This window comes from Dipodomys merriami, unplaced genomic scaffold, assembly GCF_024711535.1.
Source record: "Dipodomys merriami isolate MVZ:Mamm:240054 unplaced genomic scaffold, mDipMer1.0.p SCAF_1, whole genome shotgun sequence".
NCBI lineage: Eukaryota > Metazoa > Chordata > Mammalia > Rodentia > Heteromyidae > Dipodomys > Dipodomys merriami.
In genome coordinates, this window is record NW_027202270.1 from 106,095,769 (window position 1) to 106,114,145 (window position 18,377).

Genomic DNA, 18,377 nt, shown 5'->3' on the forward strand with positions numbered 1-18,377 from the left:
AGCACAAGATCCTGAGTCCAATCTCCAGCACTGGGGAAAAAAAAGAAAAGTTGTAGATATATGCATATTTGCTGGCATGATGGCACATGCCTGGAATTCCAGCACACCAGAGGCTGAGGAAAGAAGATTTACAGTTCAAGGACAATCTGTTTTGTAGTGTGATAGTGATAGTGAGAACCTGTCTTAAAAAATGGGAAGGGGCCCTAGGAATATGGCCTAGTGGTAAGAGTGCTTGCCTAGCATGCACAAAGCCCTGAGTTCGATTCCTTAGTACCACATAAACAGAAAAAGCCAGAAGTGGCACTATAGCTCAAGTGGTAGAGTACTAGCCTTGAGCAAAAGAAGCTCGGGGACAGTGCCCAGGTCCTGAGTTCAAGCCTCAGGACTGGCAAAAAAAAAAAAAAAAAGAAGAGATATTAATAATCTGATTTACACTTATAAAATTCCAGCTTCTGAACAGAGAACAGACTTCTGAGACAAAAAATGGAAACAAGGCCGGGTGCTGGTGACTCACGCCTGTAATCCTAGCTACTCAGGAGGCTGAGATCTGAGGATCGAGGTTCAAAGCCAGCCCTGGCAGGAAAGACCGTGAGACTCCTATCTCCAATAAACCACCAGAAAACCGGAAGTGGCGCTGTAGCTCAAGTGGTAGAGTGCTTGCCTTGAGCTGAAGAGCTGAGGGACAACGCCCAGGCCCAGAGTTCAAGCCCCACGACTGACACAAAAAAAAAAAAAAAAAAATGGAAACAAGGAGATCAAGACATTGACATTACCTAGGAAAAAAAATGATGACATCTTTAAGTAGGTAGCAAAGTACAAGTTATAAAAACCTGTAGCCAAGTGCCAGTGGCTCCTGCCTTGTAATCCTACCTACTCAGGAGGCTGACATCTAAGGACCATAGTTCAAAGCCAGCCGGGGCAAGAAAGACAGTAAGACTCTTATCTCCAATTAATCACAGAAAAAGCCAGAAGTAGAGCTGTAGCTCAAGTGATAAGAGTGCTAACCTTGAGCAAAAAGAAACACAGAGACAGCACCCAGGCCCAGAATTCAAGCCCCAGGACCAGAAAAAAAAAATCTGGAATAGTCTTGAGGTAGAACTCACCAAATTTTCTCCTAAAGTAGGAGGGAAAGACTAGAATGAGGAATAAGAAATGATTCCTGAGATTTAGACTTTTTCTGTTTAAAACTACAGCATCTTTTGACATCATGTCACTCAATTATTATTTTTCTAACAGAAGTTAGGTTGATACATAGCTAGACCAGTGCCTAGGACAGATAGGATATATCAGTTCTTATGTTAGAACCTTTAATACTTGATCAAACTTTTATATTTTGATCTTATATTAGCACCTCGCTATAACCTGAATGATTCTCCTGTCCTGGGGCTTGAACTCAGGGTCTGGGCACTGTCCCTGAGCTTCTTTTGCTCAAGGCTATCACTCTACCACTTGAGCCTCTTCCAGCTTTTTTTGTTTAAGTGGTACTAAGGCATCAAACCCAGGGCTTCATGCAGGTGAGGCAAATACTTTACCACTAAGCCACATTCCCAATCCACACAAGTACTTTCATATAAATGAGCAAGAAATAAACTACATTTTTAATGGTATGCTATAATTAGTTTTCTATGTATTTTCATTACCATAAAGGATTCAAAACAGCACGGCAAGTGGTCCTACTGCACAGAACCGGCTCATACTGAATGGGTGGTAGGTCAGGTCTCTCCTTAAGAGGTGTAAACAAGGCTGCCACTGGAACAACCATTCTTGTAGCTTCCAGTCTACTTGATGGCCAAACATTCCAACTAAAGCGGACTCCATCTCGTTCTTCATTTTGTTGGATAAATTCCAAATAGGTCGTCATGATTGAGCTTGATGCTTATTTCTGAAACAAAATTAAATGAAACTTGAAAATCTATGACCCTCTTATTCTTACCTTCCTACTTCTAGGGGTTCTAGTATGCTATCCCATATGCAGCAATATTAACATATTATAGATCATGACCAAATGAAAACATCTATCTCAGAAAAGAATCAGCAAGCAATAACTCTAGAAAAAGAAGTAAGTAGTTGGGCACTGGTGGCTCAAACCTGTAATCCTAGCCACTCAGGAGACTGAGATCTGAGGATATGGTTCAAAGTCAGCCTGGAGAGGAAATTCCATGAAACTCTTTTTTTTTTTTTTTTTTTTTTTGTCAGTCGTGGGGCTTGAACTCTGGGCCTGGGGACTATCCTTCAGCTCTTGAGCTCAAGGCGAGCACTCTACCACTTGAGCTACAGCACCACTTCCGGTTTTCTGGTGGTTTATTGGAGATAGGAGTCTCACGGTCTCTCCTGCCCGGGCTGGCTTTGAACCGTGATCCTCAGATCTCAGCCTCCTGAGTAGCTAGGATTACAGGCGTGAGCCACCAGCGCCGGGCTCCACGAAACTCTTATCTCCAATGAACTACCAGAAAACCAGAAGAGACTCTGTGGCTCAAGTGGTAGAGTGCTCAAAAAAAAAAAAAAAGTAATGTTGCTCCACACATTCATGCCTATTAGACCCAATACTGGGGATTTTTAACCTTTTTTATTCACTCTTCTAAAATCTATGGCAAAAACAGTGGTAATATTTATGTAAAGGTGTATTTAAAAAGGGGCAAAAATTGGGGCTGGGAAGGTAGCTCAGTGGTAGTGCGCTTGCCTTGCATGCATGAGGCCCTGGGTTTGATTCCTCAGCACCACATAAGCAGAAAAAGCTGGAAGTGGGGCTGGGGCTCAAGGGGTAGAGAGCTAGTCTACAGCTGAAGAGCTGAGGGACAGCAACCAGGCCCAGAGTTCAGGCCCCATGACCAACCAAAAAAAAAAAAAAAAGAGGCAAAAATCGGGAAGGCAGACTTAGATCTATGCTTTCTATGTTGTTTGCAATATATTCTAGTAAAATAAACAAGTATCAAAATCAAAATGTTTTAACATTTTGGTTCCCTATCTCAAGAAATGGCAAGCTCCACTAAACTTCAAAAGAAGAATGGCTAATAGAATGCAACAGAAAAGAATTGTTCCAGGGGCTAGGAAAGTAGCTCCGTGGTAGAGCACTTGCCTTGCATGCATGAGGCCCTGGGTTCGATTCCTCAACACCACATAAGCAAAAAGAAAAAAGCTGGAAGTGGCCCTGTGAGTCAAGTGGTAGAGTGTTAGCCTTGAGCTGAAGAGCTGAGGAACAGCACCCAGGCGCAAAGTTCAGGCCCCATGACCGGACCCAAAAACAAAAAACAAAAAACAAAGAATTGCTCCAGCTTTTTGTCAGTCACGAAACTTGAACTCTGGACCTGGGCACTTTCCCTCAGCTCTTCAGCTAAAGGCTAGGACTCTACCACTTGAGCCACAGCACCATGTCCAGTTTTCCAGTGGTTTATTGGAGGTAAGAGTCTCACGGGGAAGCCAGGCACCGATGGCTCACACCTGTAATCCTAGCTACTCAGGAGGCTGAGATCTAAGGATCACGGTTCAAAGCCAGCTCGGGCAGGAAAGTCCGTGGGACTCTTATCTCCAATAAACCACTAGAAAACCAGAAGTAGCGCTGTGGCTCAAGCAGTAGAGCACTTGCCTTGAGCTGAAGAGCGCAGGGACAACGCCCAGGCCCAGAGTTCAGGCCCCATGACCTGAAAAAAAAGAGTCTCACAGACTTTTCCTGCCCCAGCTGGCTTAGAACTGCAGTCTCAGATCTCAGCCTCCTAAGTAACTAGGATTACAGGCAGGAGCCACTGGTGCCCAGCAAATTGCTCAATCTTAAAATTACAAAATCAAGTATAAAAATCCTTTTACAAACTAACTTTACATAAAAATGGCAATTACTTGACAAGCACAGGGTCTTCTAATATTAACATGTTTACATAAAAACATAAAACCAAACCAGCACTGCTGGTGGCTCTTGCCTGTAATCCTAGCTACTCAGGAGGGTGAAGATTGCAGTTTAAAGACATCCCAAGCAGAAAAACCCATGAGATTCTCTAATTAACTACCACAAAACCTAGAGAGGGAGCAGTGGTTCAAGTGGTAGAATGCTAGCCTTGAGCAAAAAAGCTCAGGGACAGCACTTAGGCCCCAAGTTTGAATCCCAAGACACACACACACACACACACACACACACACACACACACACACACACACACACACACACACACACACACACACACACACACACACACACACACACACACACACACAATTACTGTCATACTATGTTAGCGTGCAGACTTAACATGGTCATCTTACATAAAGTAACACAGAACACAAGCCCATCCTAAAGAAATATTCCACCTTTCAATATAACAATCTGTGAACTGTTTCAATTAACTTCTCCTGGCACATATCAGGTCACTCTAACCTAGTATATCAAACATTTCCCCACAGTATTTAAAAGGCTTTCCTTAGGACTGAAGCCTGGGGTTGTTTTTCACTATTTTACTTTGGTCTTTTTATACATATCTAACGGAAAAAAAAAAAAACATAGAATTCTGGGTCAAATTTCATCTTCAATGAGATAAAAGTGATGAGTAGCTGTAACAGGTTTGATTCATATCAAGTGAACATGGATGGACCTCTAACTTGATTCCCCCTATACTATCAAAGAGAGAGAGGAAGAATTCACATGCCTTTATATTTAAATCTAAAACTTTGTGAGCAAGCTGGTGTTGCTAAGGCATTGGTGGCTTGGGGTGGGATGGTGAGGGAGGGGGGTTAAGGAGGTTCTGTGAACTCAAGACTCTCCACTTAGTAGATTACAAGTGGGTTTCCTCTGACTTCTGGAACACACTACAGGTGGAACGGGGGCCCAACAACAAAAGAAAAAAAAAAAAAACAGTGGTCAGATCTGAACTCCACTAGTGATCAAGGGGTGCCCTTGACCCGTTGGGGCTCCAGAGGCTGAATTGGGGGTGAAGTCACCAGGGTTCAAAGTCTAGGGCACTGATGGCCGGGGAAGGAATGAGCCAACGCGCCCAGGCACCAGGAGCGAGAGAGAGCAGGGTAGACCTAGGCGTGTGGCCCGGGAGGGTGAGGTGGGTGCGGGGCGCGGGGCCTGGGGGTGCGGGGAGGCCGGGGAGCCAGACCCGGTGCCTCGGCGCCGAGGGCGACAGCGGGCTCGGGGGTCGGCGCTGCCCACGCCGCGGCCTCCCTCCCTCCGGCGCGCCGCCGCTCCCGCCGCCGGGGCACCGAGCCGGGACGCCCTGAGACCGCGGCCCGCCGCCGCCGCCGCCGCTGTCCCGGCTTCCGGCCGAGCGCCCCGCACACCCCCGGGACGCGGCCCGCGGGCGCCCGTGAAAGTCAGTCCTTACCGCAGCGCCCTTCCTGCGAGAGCGGCGCCGGTCGCAGCCTCTCGTCAGTGCTCTGGGCCGCGCCCGAGCCGCCGTGGCACCGCAGTCCCAGGGCCCCGCCCCCCGGCATCCGCGAGGACCTCGGCCGGCCAACGAGGCACGGGCGGCCTCTGCCACGTCAAGGGGGGCGCGAGGGGGCGGGGCTACCGGAGGAAAGGGCGGGGCTGTGAGAGGAAGGGGCGGGCGGAAGGAGGGGCGCTGGGGTCGAAGGGGCCCGGGGCGCTCGGCCTTGGGTGTTTGTTAAGGTTAAAATGCTCTCCTGGAGCTCTGCGGGAAAGCCGGGGAAAGAAAAAGAGGGCCGAGGACCATTCAGTTCGAACGGTTGTCACAGCCGGGCGCCGGTGGCTCACGCCTGTCATCCTAGCTACTCAGGAGGCTGAGATCTGAGGATCACAGTTCAAAGCCAGCCCGGGCAGGAGAGACCATGAGACTCCTATCTCCAATAAACCACCAGAAAACCGGAAGTGGCGCTGTAGCTCAAGTGGTAGAGCGCTCGCCTTTGAGCTGAAGAGCTGAGGGACAACGCCCAGGCCCAGAGTTCAAGCCCCACCACCGACCAAAAAAGAAAAAACAGTTGTCACGTTCCTCAGCCATAATGAAATAGCTGTCACTGCGAAACGACTAGAAAGAACCACCTGTCAGGGAGCTGGGAAGTGGGGTGGCCCTGGTGGAGGGTCCTTCCCCTCCCTGCACGTTGTAGAAATGGTGACCAACTGTTGTAGACTCAAGACCAAGAGAAAAAGAGGCATCCTCCAGAACTCCATCTTTCCTGGGGACCTGGTTGATGTCTGAAACCTTGTGGTTCTTTCACCTAGTATGACTAGTACTGAACACCTACTGTGTTACAGACAATTGACCTGATGATGACAGAATGGCCTGGTGGAATTCACACTCTATTTAGGTATCTCTTGCCAGTCTATCTCTTTTCCTTCTACATCTTCTCTGCCACCTCATCTCCTCCTCCCTACAATAAAGTACCATCTTTCGCTGGTTGTTGTTAACGTGTTTGCTGCAGTTTGGTGGCTGATCTTAGGCAATCACATCCTTCAGCCAGGGATCAAGGCTAATTCCAAACACAACAGCATCTAAAAGTCCTTTGAAGCTTAGGCTTATCAGCGTTTTATGGAGTAGCCCACAGCCTACATTCATGAGGCCATAATACCATACATAAATTTTCCTTTCTATAATCTATGTGCTACTATTATTTTAGAAGGTGGAAAAGAATGTTTGCTTGTCATATTTGAAATAGAATCCTAAAGAGGAAATCGAAATCAAGGTAAAAATCAATGTAGACCTTCAAATAAAGGAGGCCCAGGAAAGAGTAACCTTAACAGAACAACATAAAAGCAGTATGGACAATGTCATAAAGTTGGAATGAGAACATTCACAGAAACTAAAGATCCAAGAATGAGAACAAATAGACAAGTGTTAAGGTGCTGGGAAGGTGGCTCAGTGGTAGAGTGCTTGCCTTGCATGTATGAGGCCCTTGGTTCGATTCCTCACACCACATAAGCAGAAAAAGCCGGAAGTGGGGCTGAGGCTCAAGTGGTACAGCACTGGTCTACAGCTGAAGAGCTGGGGGGCACTGCCCAGGCCAAGAGTTCACACTCCACAACCAACAGAAGAAAAAAAAATAGACAAGTGTTAAGTCTGTAGGGTTATTTATGCCAAAATACCATATAAACAACAAAATTTTTCTCACACTTCTAGAGAAGTCCAAGATCAAGACAGGTACTATTGGTTCACTCCTGTAACCCTAGCTACTAAGGAAACTGAAACCAGGAGCATAGTAGTTCAAAGCCAGCCAGAGCTGAAAAGTCTGAAAGACTCCATCTCCAACCAGTAAATTTTAATTTTTCAGATTGTTTTATTCCAGTTCAGTTTGTCTTTCTTGGAAGCCTCATAAACAATGAAGAGAATTTATTTTGTTAATTCATTATATTTGCAATTACTATATGTATAAATTGGACTTGTACATCTAAGATACACACCGGTTTTGAGTGATTTTGCTTCTCCTATGTTTTGTTTTGTTTCACTTTGTTTTTTGAGACAGAGTTTCACAATGTAGTCCAAGCTTGTGTCAAGCATTTCATCTTCCAGTCTCTACCTCCCATAAACTATGCTTTCAAGCACTCGCTACCAGGCCCAGGTACCATGCCTATACCTTGAAACACACTACTTACTACTTCATCATGTACAGAGTGATTTCATCATTCCTCCACAAAAATTCCAAATTACTTTAAAAAAAAAAATACTAGGGGCTGGGAGTGTGGCTTAAGGGTAGAGTGCTTGCCTAGTATGAATGAAGCCGTGGGTTTGATTCCTCAGTACCACATAAACAGAAAAAGTCGGAAGTGGCTCAAGTAGCAGAATGCTAGCTTTGAGCAAAACAAGCTCAGGGACATTGCCCAGGACCTGAGTTCAAGCCCCTGGGCTGTCAAAAAACAAAAAACAAAAAAGACTAATGAGTGGGTTTGGAATAAATGAGGAAGGGGAAACAAAGGAAAGGGTGACATTGACCAAGGAACATTGTACTCATAAACTAACATGTTGGAAACCTTTGTACAACTACTTAAAGGTACAAATATCTAATGATTTTTTTTCTTAAAAGTAAGCCAGATGCCAATGGCTCATACCTATAATCATAGCTAGTCTAGTCAGGAGGCTGAGATCTGAGGATATTGGTTTGAAACCAGCCTGAGCAGTGAAGTTCACAAGACTCTTTTTTTGTGGTAAAACACCACAAAAAAAAAAAAAAAAAAAGCCAAGCTGGGCACCCATAGCTCACACCTATAATCCTAGCTACTCAGGAGGCTGAGATCTGAGTTTCAAAGCAGCCCAAACAGGAAAGTCTGTGAAACTCTTATCTCGAATAAACCACCAAAAAGTCAGAAGTGGTGCTGTGGCTCAAGTAGAGAGCTAGCGTTGAGCTGAAGGACAGTGCCCAGAGTTCAAACCCCATGACAGACAAAAAAAAAAAGTGGAGCTGTGACTCAAGTGGTAGAGCATTAGCCTTGCTCAGGGCAGCACCCAAGCCCTGAGTTCAAGCCCCAGGACCAGTATGATCAATTGATCAATAGATAGATACATACATAGATAGATTTTAAAAGTTTTTTAAAAAAACAGAAAAAAAGACTAATAAGAAAAAGGAAGAATGGTAGCATTCCTAAGCTGATAGTTAAAAAACAGTACAGTAAAAAAAATAGTAAAACATGATGTTTTATTATATTCTCCAAAGGTTCAAGAAGAAATGATTGATAGAGTGAGTAGTAAAGGAAGGAATAAGAAAATCACTCTTTTTATTCTTTTTCTTTTTTTTTTTTTTTTTTGTTGGTCATGGGGCCTGAACTCTGGACCTGGGCGCTGCCCCTCAGCTCTTCAACTAGGGCTCTATCCCTTGAGCCACAGTGCCACTTCCAGCTTTTTCTGCTTATATATCATGCAGGAGGGCTTCATGCAGGCGAGGCAAATACTCTACCACTGAGCCACCTTCCTAGCCCCAGAAATCACTCTTTGAAAGACACATACTTTGCTGGGCACCAGTGGCTCACACCTGTAATCCTAGCTACTCAGGAGGCTGAGATCTGAGGATTGCAGTTCAAAGCCAGCTTGGGCAGTCCATGAGACTCTTATCTCCAATTAACCACCAGAAAACCAGAAGTGGTGCCGTGGCTCAAGTGGTAGAGTGCTTGCTGAAGAGCTGAGGTACAGCACTCAGGCCCAGAGTTCAAGCCCCATTGACCAACAAAAAAAAAAAAAAGAAGAAGAAGAAAGAAATCAAGAAAGACACTTCTATCTGTGTGATGCATATTTAATGCATATATTTTGGGGGGGGGGGGGGTAGAAGCAGTAAGATTTGAAATGCAGGGTTTTTACTTGTTAGGAAAGCACCCTACAACTTAAACCATGCCTCCAGCCTCAATCTTTTACTTTAAGGTCAATTCCATTTATAAAGGAAAGTTGATTTTGACTAACAGTTCTGGGGGTTCTGACCATGCCTTGTTGCTAGCAGAGTCCTAAGACAAGGCAGGACACACAAGGCAACAGATAATAAGCCTATGTGTGCAAGTCTCCTTCCTTCAGTTTTCTTCTTGCAATGCCTAAAGTATTTCATTATCTTCCAACAACTATTATGCTTTTAACTTTCACTAAGTATAGTTGAAAGACAGATGGAAGAGACAGAAATTTTGATCCAATGAGAACTGTGAAATCCATGAGTCTTTACATAATCACATGCAGGTGGATTTCTCAAGCACAAAAAAGTGAGTGAACAATGTATTTTTCTCTTTTTTTTTTTTTTTTTCAGTGTCTGGAAACTGTCCCTGGGGTGCTTTTGTTCAAGGCTAGCACTCTACCACTTGAGCCACAGCTCCACTTGCTGTTTAACTGAAGAATCTCATAGACTTAAGCCTGGCACTTGGTAGCTCATGCCAGTAATCCTAGCTACTAGGAAGCTAAGCTCTGAGGATAACAGGTTCAAAGCTAGCCCAGGGGAAGTGGCGCTGTAGCTCAAGTGGTAGAGCGCTGGCCTTGAGTTGAAGAGCTGAGGGACAACGCCCAGGCCCAGAGTTCAAGCCCCACAACCGACAAAAAAAAAAAAAAACTCTATAAGAGCACAAAGCTAGCCCAGGCAGGAAAATCCATGAGATTCTTTTCTCCAATAAACCACCAGAAAACCAGAAGTGGTGCAGTAGCTCAAATGGTAGAGTGCTCACCTTGAGCTAAAGAGCTCAGGGACAGCACCCAGGCCCAGAGTTCAAGCCCCACAACCGATAAAAAAAAAAAAGGGGGGGGGGTGGCTAGGAAGGTGGATCAGTGGTAGATTGCTTGCCTCACGTGCGTGAGGCCCTGGGTTCAATTCCTCAGCACCACATAAGCAGAAAAAGCCGGAAGTGGTGCTGTAACTCCAGTCATAGAGCACTAGCCTTGAGCTGAAGAGCCAAGGGACAGTGCCCAGGCCCAGAGTTTTGGCCCTATGACTGACAAAAGAAAAAAAAGAAAAAAAGAAAAAGGAAACAGCTTACACTAAGCAAAAGGAACGAAATGTACATATCACCTGATTTGGAAGAAACAGTTGTATTGTCAAAGTTTGTAGAGTTCACAAGCTTTATAGACCATGATAATGACAATTTGCCTTGTCAAAATTAAAATGTGTTCCTGACTTTAGCTAAGTATCACTATCCCACAATACTGTGAAATTTATGTAATCACATATTTTTATTCTTATCATAAAGATTATATAAAAAGGGATTACAGTTATATACGTCAAGTAATGAGTACATTTCTTTTTGGACAACATCACCCCTTCTCTCGCTGTCTCCCAGTTTTTCTCTCTTGTTCCCACCCCCAAGTTGTATAGTTCATTTTCAACATAGTGTTTAGTGAGTACCACTGCTGCATTTGTTCACCCATTGTCCCTCATTTCTGTGCCCCCTTACTTTCCCAAAAATAGTAGATGAACAAACAAGACAGAAAGAAAACAAAAACAAGAAAAAACCTCCTGTTTCCATCTCCAAGATCGTGCTCTTCTAATAACACAAATTACAATATTCATTCACACTTCAAGAGATTTCCCTGCATAAGTTTAATAGGTATGATTCTTTTTTTGTTGTTGTTTTTTGTTTTTTTTGGGTCCAGTCGTGGGACCTGAACTCTGGGTCTGGGCGCTGTCCCTCAGCTCTTCAGCTCAAGGCTAGCACTCTACCACTTGAGCCACAGCACCACTTTTGGCTTTTTTCTTTTAGTTTATGTGGTGCTGAGGAATCAAACCTAGGACCTCATGCATGCAAGGCAAGCACTCTACCACTGAGCCACCTTCCCAGCCCTCTTTTTTTTTTTTTTTTTTTTTGCTAGTCCTGGTGCTTGAACTCAAAGCCTAGATGGTGTCCCTGAGCTTTTTTGCTCAAGGCTAGCACTCTACCACTTGAGCCACAGCACCACTTCTGGCTTTTTCTATTTTATGTGGTACTGAGGAATCAAACCCAGGGCTTTGTGCATGCTAGACAAACACTCAACCACTAAGCCCTGATATGATTCTTAAGTAGAAAAATGCTGCCAGGCACTAATGGCTCATACCTGTAATCCTAGCTATGCAGGGGGCTCAAGAGGTTGAGATCTGAGGATCATAGTTCAAAGCCAGCTTGGGCAGGAAAGGCCATGAGACTCCTATCTCCAATTAAGCCCCAGAAAACTGGAAGTAGAATTGTGGCTTGAAGTGGTAGAGCACTAGCCTTGAGCAAAAAAGAGCTTAGGGATAGCATCCAGACGCTGAGTCCAAGCCCTACAACACGTTAATGAATATAAAAAGGTGTATATAAAAAATGTATATTAAACAATGCATTAAAAAAAAAAGATGTATGGGGCTGGGAATATGGCTCAGTATGGAGTCGTTGCCTAGCATGCATGAAGTCCTGGGTTCCATTCCTCAGTACCACATAAAAAAAAAAAAAAAAAAAAAACAGAAGTTGTGCTGTAGAATGCTAGCCTTGAGCAAAAGAAGCTCAGGCTCAGGGACATTGCCTAGACCCTGAGTTTAAGTCCCAGGTCTGACAGAAAAAAAAGGACATAGATAGATAAATAGAAAGATAAATCGATAGATAGATGACTAGTAGCAGGTGTAGTGGTGCACACCTGTAATTGCAGCTGTAGGGAGGCAGAGGCAGAAGGAACATCAGATCCAGACCAGCATGGGCTACATAATGAGAACCACTGGAAGAAGAGGGAAGAGGAGGGGAGGGGAGGAAAGGGGAGGAGAAGGAAAGGAAGCACAGAAGGAGAGAGAGGACTAAAAGAAAGAAAAAAGTTTTTGTTTTGTTTTGTTTATTGTCGGTCATGGGGCTTGAACTCTGGGCCTGGATGCTATCCCACAGTTCTTCAGCTCACAGCACCACTTTTGGTTTTCTGGTGGTTAAATGGAGATAAGAGTCTCACAGATTTTCCTGCCTGGGCTGGCTTAAACCGTGACCCTCAGCCCCCTGAGTAGCTAGGATTACAGGCATGAGCCACCAGTCCCAGATAATGATTCAAGAGAAAGAAGAAAAAGAAATGACATGAATCCATGATCAAGTAGTTATGATTTGCTGTTACTTCTTATAGGATGGGAATTTTCTCATTCACTTGAAACAGATGATATGAAATTATACCCCGAAAGCACTGAACATTTGGGGTATACATCTTCAAAACCAGGAAAATTTGGAATGGAAAGCGAGGCTTAGATTTTTATCAAAATGTCTAATAAAGTCTTTTACTTAAAAATTCATTGATTATTCCTTTACTCTAATTTGTATAAATTATTGGTAATATGATATGACTGAAATGGCAGAGAACCAACGGTGAACAAAAAAGGAAACCAGGAGGGAAGGCCCTGAATTCAAACCCTAATGCAAGCAGCAAAAAAGTAATTAATGAAAGAGCAAGGTTCTATCATCAAATAATGTCAGGAAACATAAAGTTAAAACAGGTTTCTTGCTGGGCCCCAGTGGCTCACACCTGTAATCCTAGCTACTCAGGAGGCTGAGATCTGAGGATCACTTTTCAAAGCCAGCCCAGGCAGGAAAGTCCATGAGACTCATGTCCAATTAACCACCAAAAGCCATTCGTGGAATGGCCCAAGTGTTAGAGCAACTAGCCTTGAGCAAAAATCTCAGGAACAGCACTGAGATAAGCCCCAGGATTGGCGTGAGCGCGCGCGCACACACACACACACACACAGAGAAAAAAATAGGCTTCTTAATTCATCATGGATTTGAATATCATAATATTTACTGTGGGGGCTGGGAATGTAACTTAGTGGTAGAGTGCTTGCCTAACATGCATGAAGCCTGGGTTTGATTCCTCAATAACACATAAACAGAAAAGCCGGGCGCTGGTGGCTCACGCCTGTAATCCTAGCTACTCAGGAGGCTGAGATCTGAGGATCACAGTTCAAAGCCAGCCCAGGCAAGGAAAAGTCTTATAAACCACTAGAAAACTGGAAATGGTGCTGTGGCTCAAGCGGTAGAGCGCTCGCCTTGAGCTGAAGAGCTGAGGGACAGCGCCCAAGCCCAGAGTTCAAGCCCCACAACCAACAACAAAAAAAAAAAAACAGAAAATTCAGAAGTGGCACTGTGGCTCAAGTGGTAGAGTGCTGGCCTTGAGCAAAAGAAGTTCAGGGACAGTGCTCAGACCCTGAGTTCAAGCCCCAGGACTGGCAAAAAAAAAAAAAAATGTATATATATAGTGAATCTTCAAGAGTGGGATTTAACTACATGTATCAAAGATACCTGAGCTTCCATTTTTTTCAGGGACTATCTTAGAGCAGGTATTCTAAACACCCTATGAAAGACTGTCTTCCACATTACCTTAAATACTAGTTAGTAAGTAACAACCAATAGTGTCTTCCAAACTCAAAATCCACAGATGTTTCTAAACCAGAGATTCCAGTACTAGTCAGATGAAAGATGATGAATTGTGTACGTTAACCATAAGATGGAGCTTTCACTTCTACTATTCATTTTGAATTTTATTAGATATAAAGCAATCGTAATTGTTTGTTTTGGTGCCCATCCTAGGGCTTGAACTCAGGCTTGGGCATTGTCCCATAGTGTTTTTACTCAAGGATAGCTCTCTACCACTTGAGCCACCATTCCACTTCTGGCTTTTTGGTGGTTAATTGGAAAGTAGTTAGGGTTACAGTCATACGTCACTGGCACCCAGCTTCTTTACTAACATGAATTCTTTTCCATCTGTGTAACATGGAACAGACCAAATACAGACAGCAACCTTTGGAGTACTCACTAAAAAAAAGAAATGCTTAGATTCTTCTGTTTTGAATTTTCAGTACCAATAACACGCCAATCATCATTGCAACATAGCATTTGTCTGATTTCTATTCTGCACTAATAGTGATGATAACTATAGTACATCTAAGATTAAAAAAAAAAAACATGTTTGGCACCAGTGGCTCATGACTGTTAGTTATCTTAGCTACTCAGAGGACTGAGACCTGAGGATTGTGGTTTGAAGCCAGCCAGAGCAAGAAAGTGCATGAGACTCATCTCCAGCTAACTAGCAAAAAACTAGAGAGGAACTATGGCTCAAGTAGAAGAGCAGTAGCCCTACTACAAATATAAATAAATAAATAAGACTAATAACTCTCATAGAAATTATAGAATCCTAAATTTGACCACAATGATCAGTGATCAGCCTTCTGTGTGATAAATGAAGGTAAGGAGGAGAGGTTAAAAGGAACAGACACTGAGCACTGACCACTGACTTATCCTACCTACTTTGAGGCTGAAATGTGAGGATCATAGTAGCCAGCCCAGGAAGGAAAGTCTGTGAGTCTCTTATATCCAATTAACCATCAAAAAGATAGAAAAGGGGGGGTGGCGGGAGGGAGGGGAGGATTGGGGGGGAGGGGGAGGCTGGGAAGGGATGTGAAGGGTAAACAAAGGAGGAGGCTGCAATGCTTGATAAGAAATGTACTCATTATCTTGCCCATGTAATTGTAACCCCTCTGTAGAGTATGTTCACAAATAAAAAAAAAAAAAAAAGATAGAAAAGGAGCTATGGCTCAAATGGCAGAGTGCCAGCTAGCCTTGAGTAATAAAGTGCAGAGACAGCACCCTGAGCCCTGAGTTCAAGCCCCAGGCCCAGCACACACACACAAAATTCTGCCTAGTATGCATGAAGCTCCAGGTTTGGTTCCTCAGTACCACATACACAGAAAAAAAAAAACAGAAGTGGTGCTGTGGATCAAGTGGTAGAGTGCTAGACTTGAGCAAAAGAAGCTCAGGGACAGTGCCCAGGCCCTCAGTTCAAGCCCCAGGACTGGCAAAAAAAAAAAAAAAAAAAAATCAAAACTTACAAAACAAAGGAGGGAAATTTCTTTTAAAAGAAGACCCTGATTTCTATTTTTACAACGAAAGAGGAGTGTAAGTTTTGCTTGCCATTCCCATGAATAAACTAAACCTTATCTTGGTTTTCTGACATCAAGTCAGCCACCTCGCTTCTTTGTGGATGTCCATCTCAGAGGCAATGAACAGCATTCTCAGTCAGGATCTGAAAACTGCTCACACCCAAAGTGTGCAGGGATTATCTCAACATTGAAGGAGCCTCCAGATTCTAGCTACAGGGGAGAAATAGGAGAGAAAAAGTACTGGTAGTCAGAGAGGGTAAGTTTCCAGATAAGGATATCTCCAAAGGAAGACACCTAGGCTAGAAACACAGTGATACATATGAGCATTGTTGGCCAACAAGGATGGTGCAGGGCAAGTCACTAACTGCAAGTCCAGGTTGGACACTGGCGCACTGGTAAGGGGGAGAGCAGCTGTCAGGGAAAGCATCTGTAATGTCTGAGGACAGGATTAAATAAAACTCCTCCATAACTTGTTAACCAGAAGCTCCACACCTCAGAATTATCCCAGTTTCCTAACATCAAAGCTCCACTTTCTCCAATTTGCTTAACAAAGCCCAAATCTTATAAGTGAGTTCTGATTACCTCCTATTGAGTTACCACCTGGATGCCAATCATGTAACCACAGGAGCAACCAGACCATAATAGGAGTGTGTCATAAATATTAACCACACATATCTAGATTTCTACATTCAGCACCATTCACTACCTATTCTCTGTGCACCAGCCATATTGACCTTCCAATTTTCCAACAGGACCTATTACCTCCAGCATCAAGTCCTTAAATCTTTCTTGACTTGCTGAGAAACTGAATATGCAAGCACTCAATGGTGAAATCACAAACACACACAACCACATAAACAGAAAAAGCTGGAAGTGGCACTGTGGCTCAAATAGGAGAGTTCTAGCCTTGACCAAATGAAGCTCAGGGGACAGTTCAAGCCCCAGGACTGGCAAAAAAAAAAAAAAAGATGCCCTACTTCTCATAAGCCCATTGTCTTCATTTATTTTCTGCTGCTGTAACAGAATAATACAGATTGTGTAATTTTTGTTGTTGTTAGTCATGGGGGCTTGAACTCTAGGCCTGGGCACTGTCCTTCAGCTCTTCAGCTCAAGGCTATCGCTCTACCACTTGAACCACAGCATCATTTCCGGTTTTCTGGTGGTTAAGTAGAGATAAGAGTCTCATGGACTTTGCTGACCAGGCTGGCTTTCAACCACAAACCTCAGATCTCAGCCTCCTGAGTAGCTAGGATTACAGGCATGAGCCACGAGCACCTGGCCAGACTATGTAATTTATAAAGCACAGAAGCTTATTTGGCTCATAGTCTTAAAGGCTGGGAAGTCCAACACCATGGCACTAGCACCTGTTGGGAATCTGATGAGGACCTTCTTTCTGCATAGTAATGGTGCAGAAAATCACATGACAAGTGAAAGCAATGCGACAGAGACAGTGGCTGACACCTTTAATCCCAACTACAGAGGTAGAGATAGGGACAGGGAAGATCAGGGTTTGAGGCCCCATAGCAAAAAGTTAGTGAGATACTATCTCAACAAAAAATCTGCGTAAGGGCTGGGAAGGTGGATCAGTGGTAGAGTGCTTGCCTTGCATGCCTGAGGCCCTGGGTTTGATTCCTCAGCACCACATAAGCAAAAAAGAAAAAGAAAAAAGCCGAAAGTGGCGCTGTGGCTCAAGTGGTAGAATGCTAGCCTTGAGCTGAAGAGCTGAGGGACAGCACCCAGGCCCAGAGTTCAGGCCCCACGACCGAACCCAAAAAATAAACTAATAAATACATAAATCTGAGTAAGGGGGCGAGGAATGTGGCCAGTGGTAGAGTGCTTGCCTAGCAAGCATGAAGCCCTAGGTTCTATTCTTCAGTACCACGTAAACAGAAAAAGTAGGAAGTGGCACTGTGGCTCAAGAGGCAGAGTGCTAGCCTTGAGCAAAAGAAGCTCTGGGACAGTGCCCAGGCCCTGAGTTCAAGCCCCAGGACTGCGCACGCACACAGACACACACACACACGTCTGAGTAAGGTGTGAAGCATTAGTACACAGGTAAGGAAGAAGAAAGATTGTGGTTCCAGGTCACTCTAAGAAAAAAAAAATCCCTAAAAAATAACAAAGGACTAGAATATGGTTCAAGTGTGAGGTCTTGAGTTCAAACCTCACCACTACAAAAAAGACAAAGAAAAAAAAAGTTGGAACAATGGTGTTAGCTTGGGACTGACTCTCTTCCTCTTTCTAAAGCCATTAATGTCATCATTAAGGACCTGATCCTCATAATCTCCTAATCCTAATTACATCCGAAGGGCTCCACTTCCAAATATCATTAACATTGGTTTGGGGATCAAATTTCCAACACAGAAATTGTGAGATGCATTTAAACCATAACACCCACTTCTATCTTCCCCATTTTCAATAGCCAGCCTTTAATAAGAACATTCCTAAAGGTTGCCTTTTTTTTCCCCACAACTAATCCTTCCCAATCCCTGCCTGCAGAAAATGCAAGTGGGCGGTGGTTGGTGACTCTCTCCTGTAATCCAAGCTACTCAGTAGGCTGACTCGGCAGGAAAGTCCATTGAGCCTCTTATCTCCAATGAATCACCAGATTCGCTTTGGCTCAAAGTGATTGAGGGCTAGGATGGTAGAACTCAGGGAGAGTGCCCAGGCCTGTGAGTTCAGGCCCCACAACAATAAAGTCGTTCCTAAAATTACTTCTGATTATCTCCAGTAGTTCGCACCAGTAATGGAAACTATTCAGGAGGCTGAGAACTGAGGATCAGGGTTCGAAGCCAGTCTGGGCAGGAAAGTCGGTGAGACTCTTCTGCAATTAACCACCAGAAAACCGGAGGTGGCTCAAAGCGTTGGGGCTCTAGCCTAGCGCAAAAGAGCTCAAGGACAGCGCCCCGCGACCGACAAAAAAACCCCACAAGTTTAGAAGAGAGAACAGAAGGTAAAGCGCTTGCCTCGCGCACGCAAGAGCACCTGGGTTCGATTCCTCAGCACCACTTAAGCAGGAAAATCGGAAGTGGGCAGGTTTGCGCATGCGCAGTCACGCCCTCCTACCCAAAGCTCTGCCCAGCGCCAAAAAAGTGTCCACTTGTGCGCCTGCGCCACTGCCAGAACCCACG

The 18,377-nt window shown here is 44.3% G+C and overlaps 1 protein-coding gene across 1 annotated transcript in view; it reads right to left on the reverse strand.

Moving 5' to 3' along the window:
• Positions 1–5,433, reverse strand: part of Sec23a (SEC23 homolog A, COPII coat complex component) — a 57,774-nt gene extending 52,341 nt beyond the window's left edge. Inside the window, exons 1-2 of the mRNA XM_070026944.1 lie at positions 5,313–5,433; positions 1,641–1,882 (exon numbers count right to left, since the gene is read on the reverse strand). Of these exons, the coding sequence (XP_069883045.1) occupies positions 1,641–1,861 (221 nt within the window). The 5' untranslated portion in view covers positions 1,862–1,882; positions 5,313–5,433. The remainder of the gene's footprint in view (positions 1–1,640; positions 1,883–5,312) is intronic.
• Between the last annotated feature and the right edge of the window lie 12,944 nt (positions 5,434–18,377).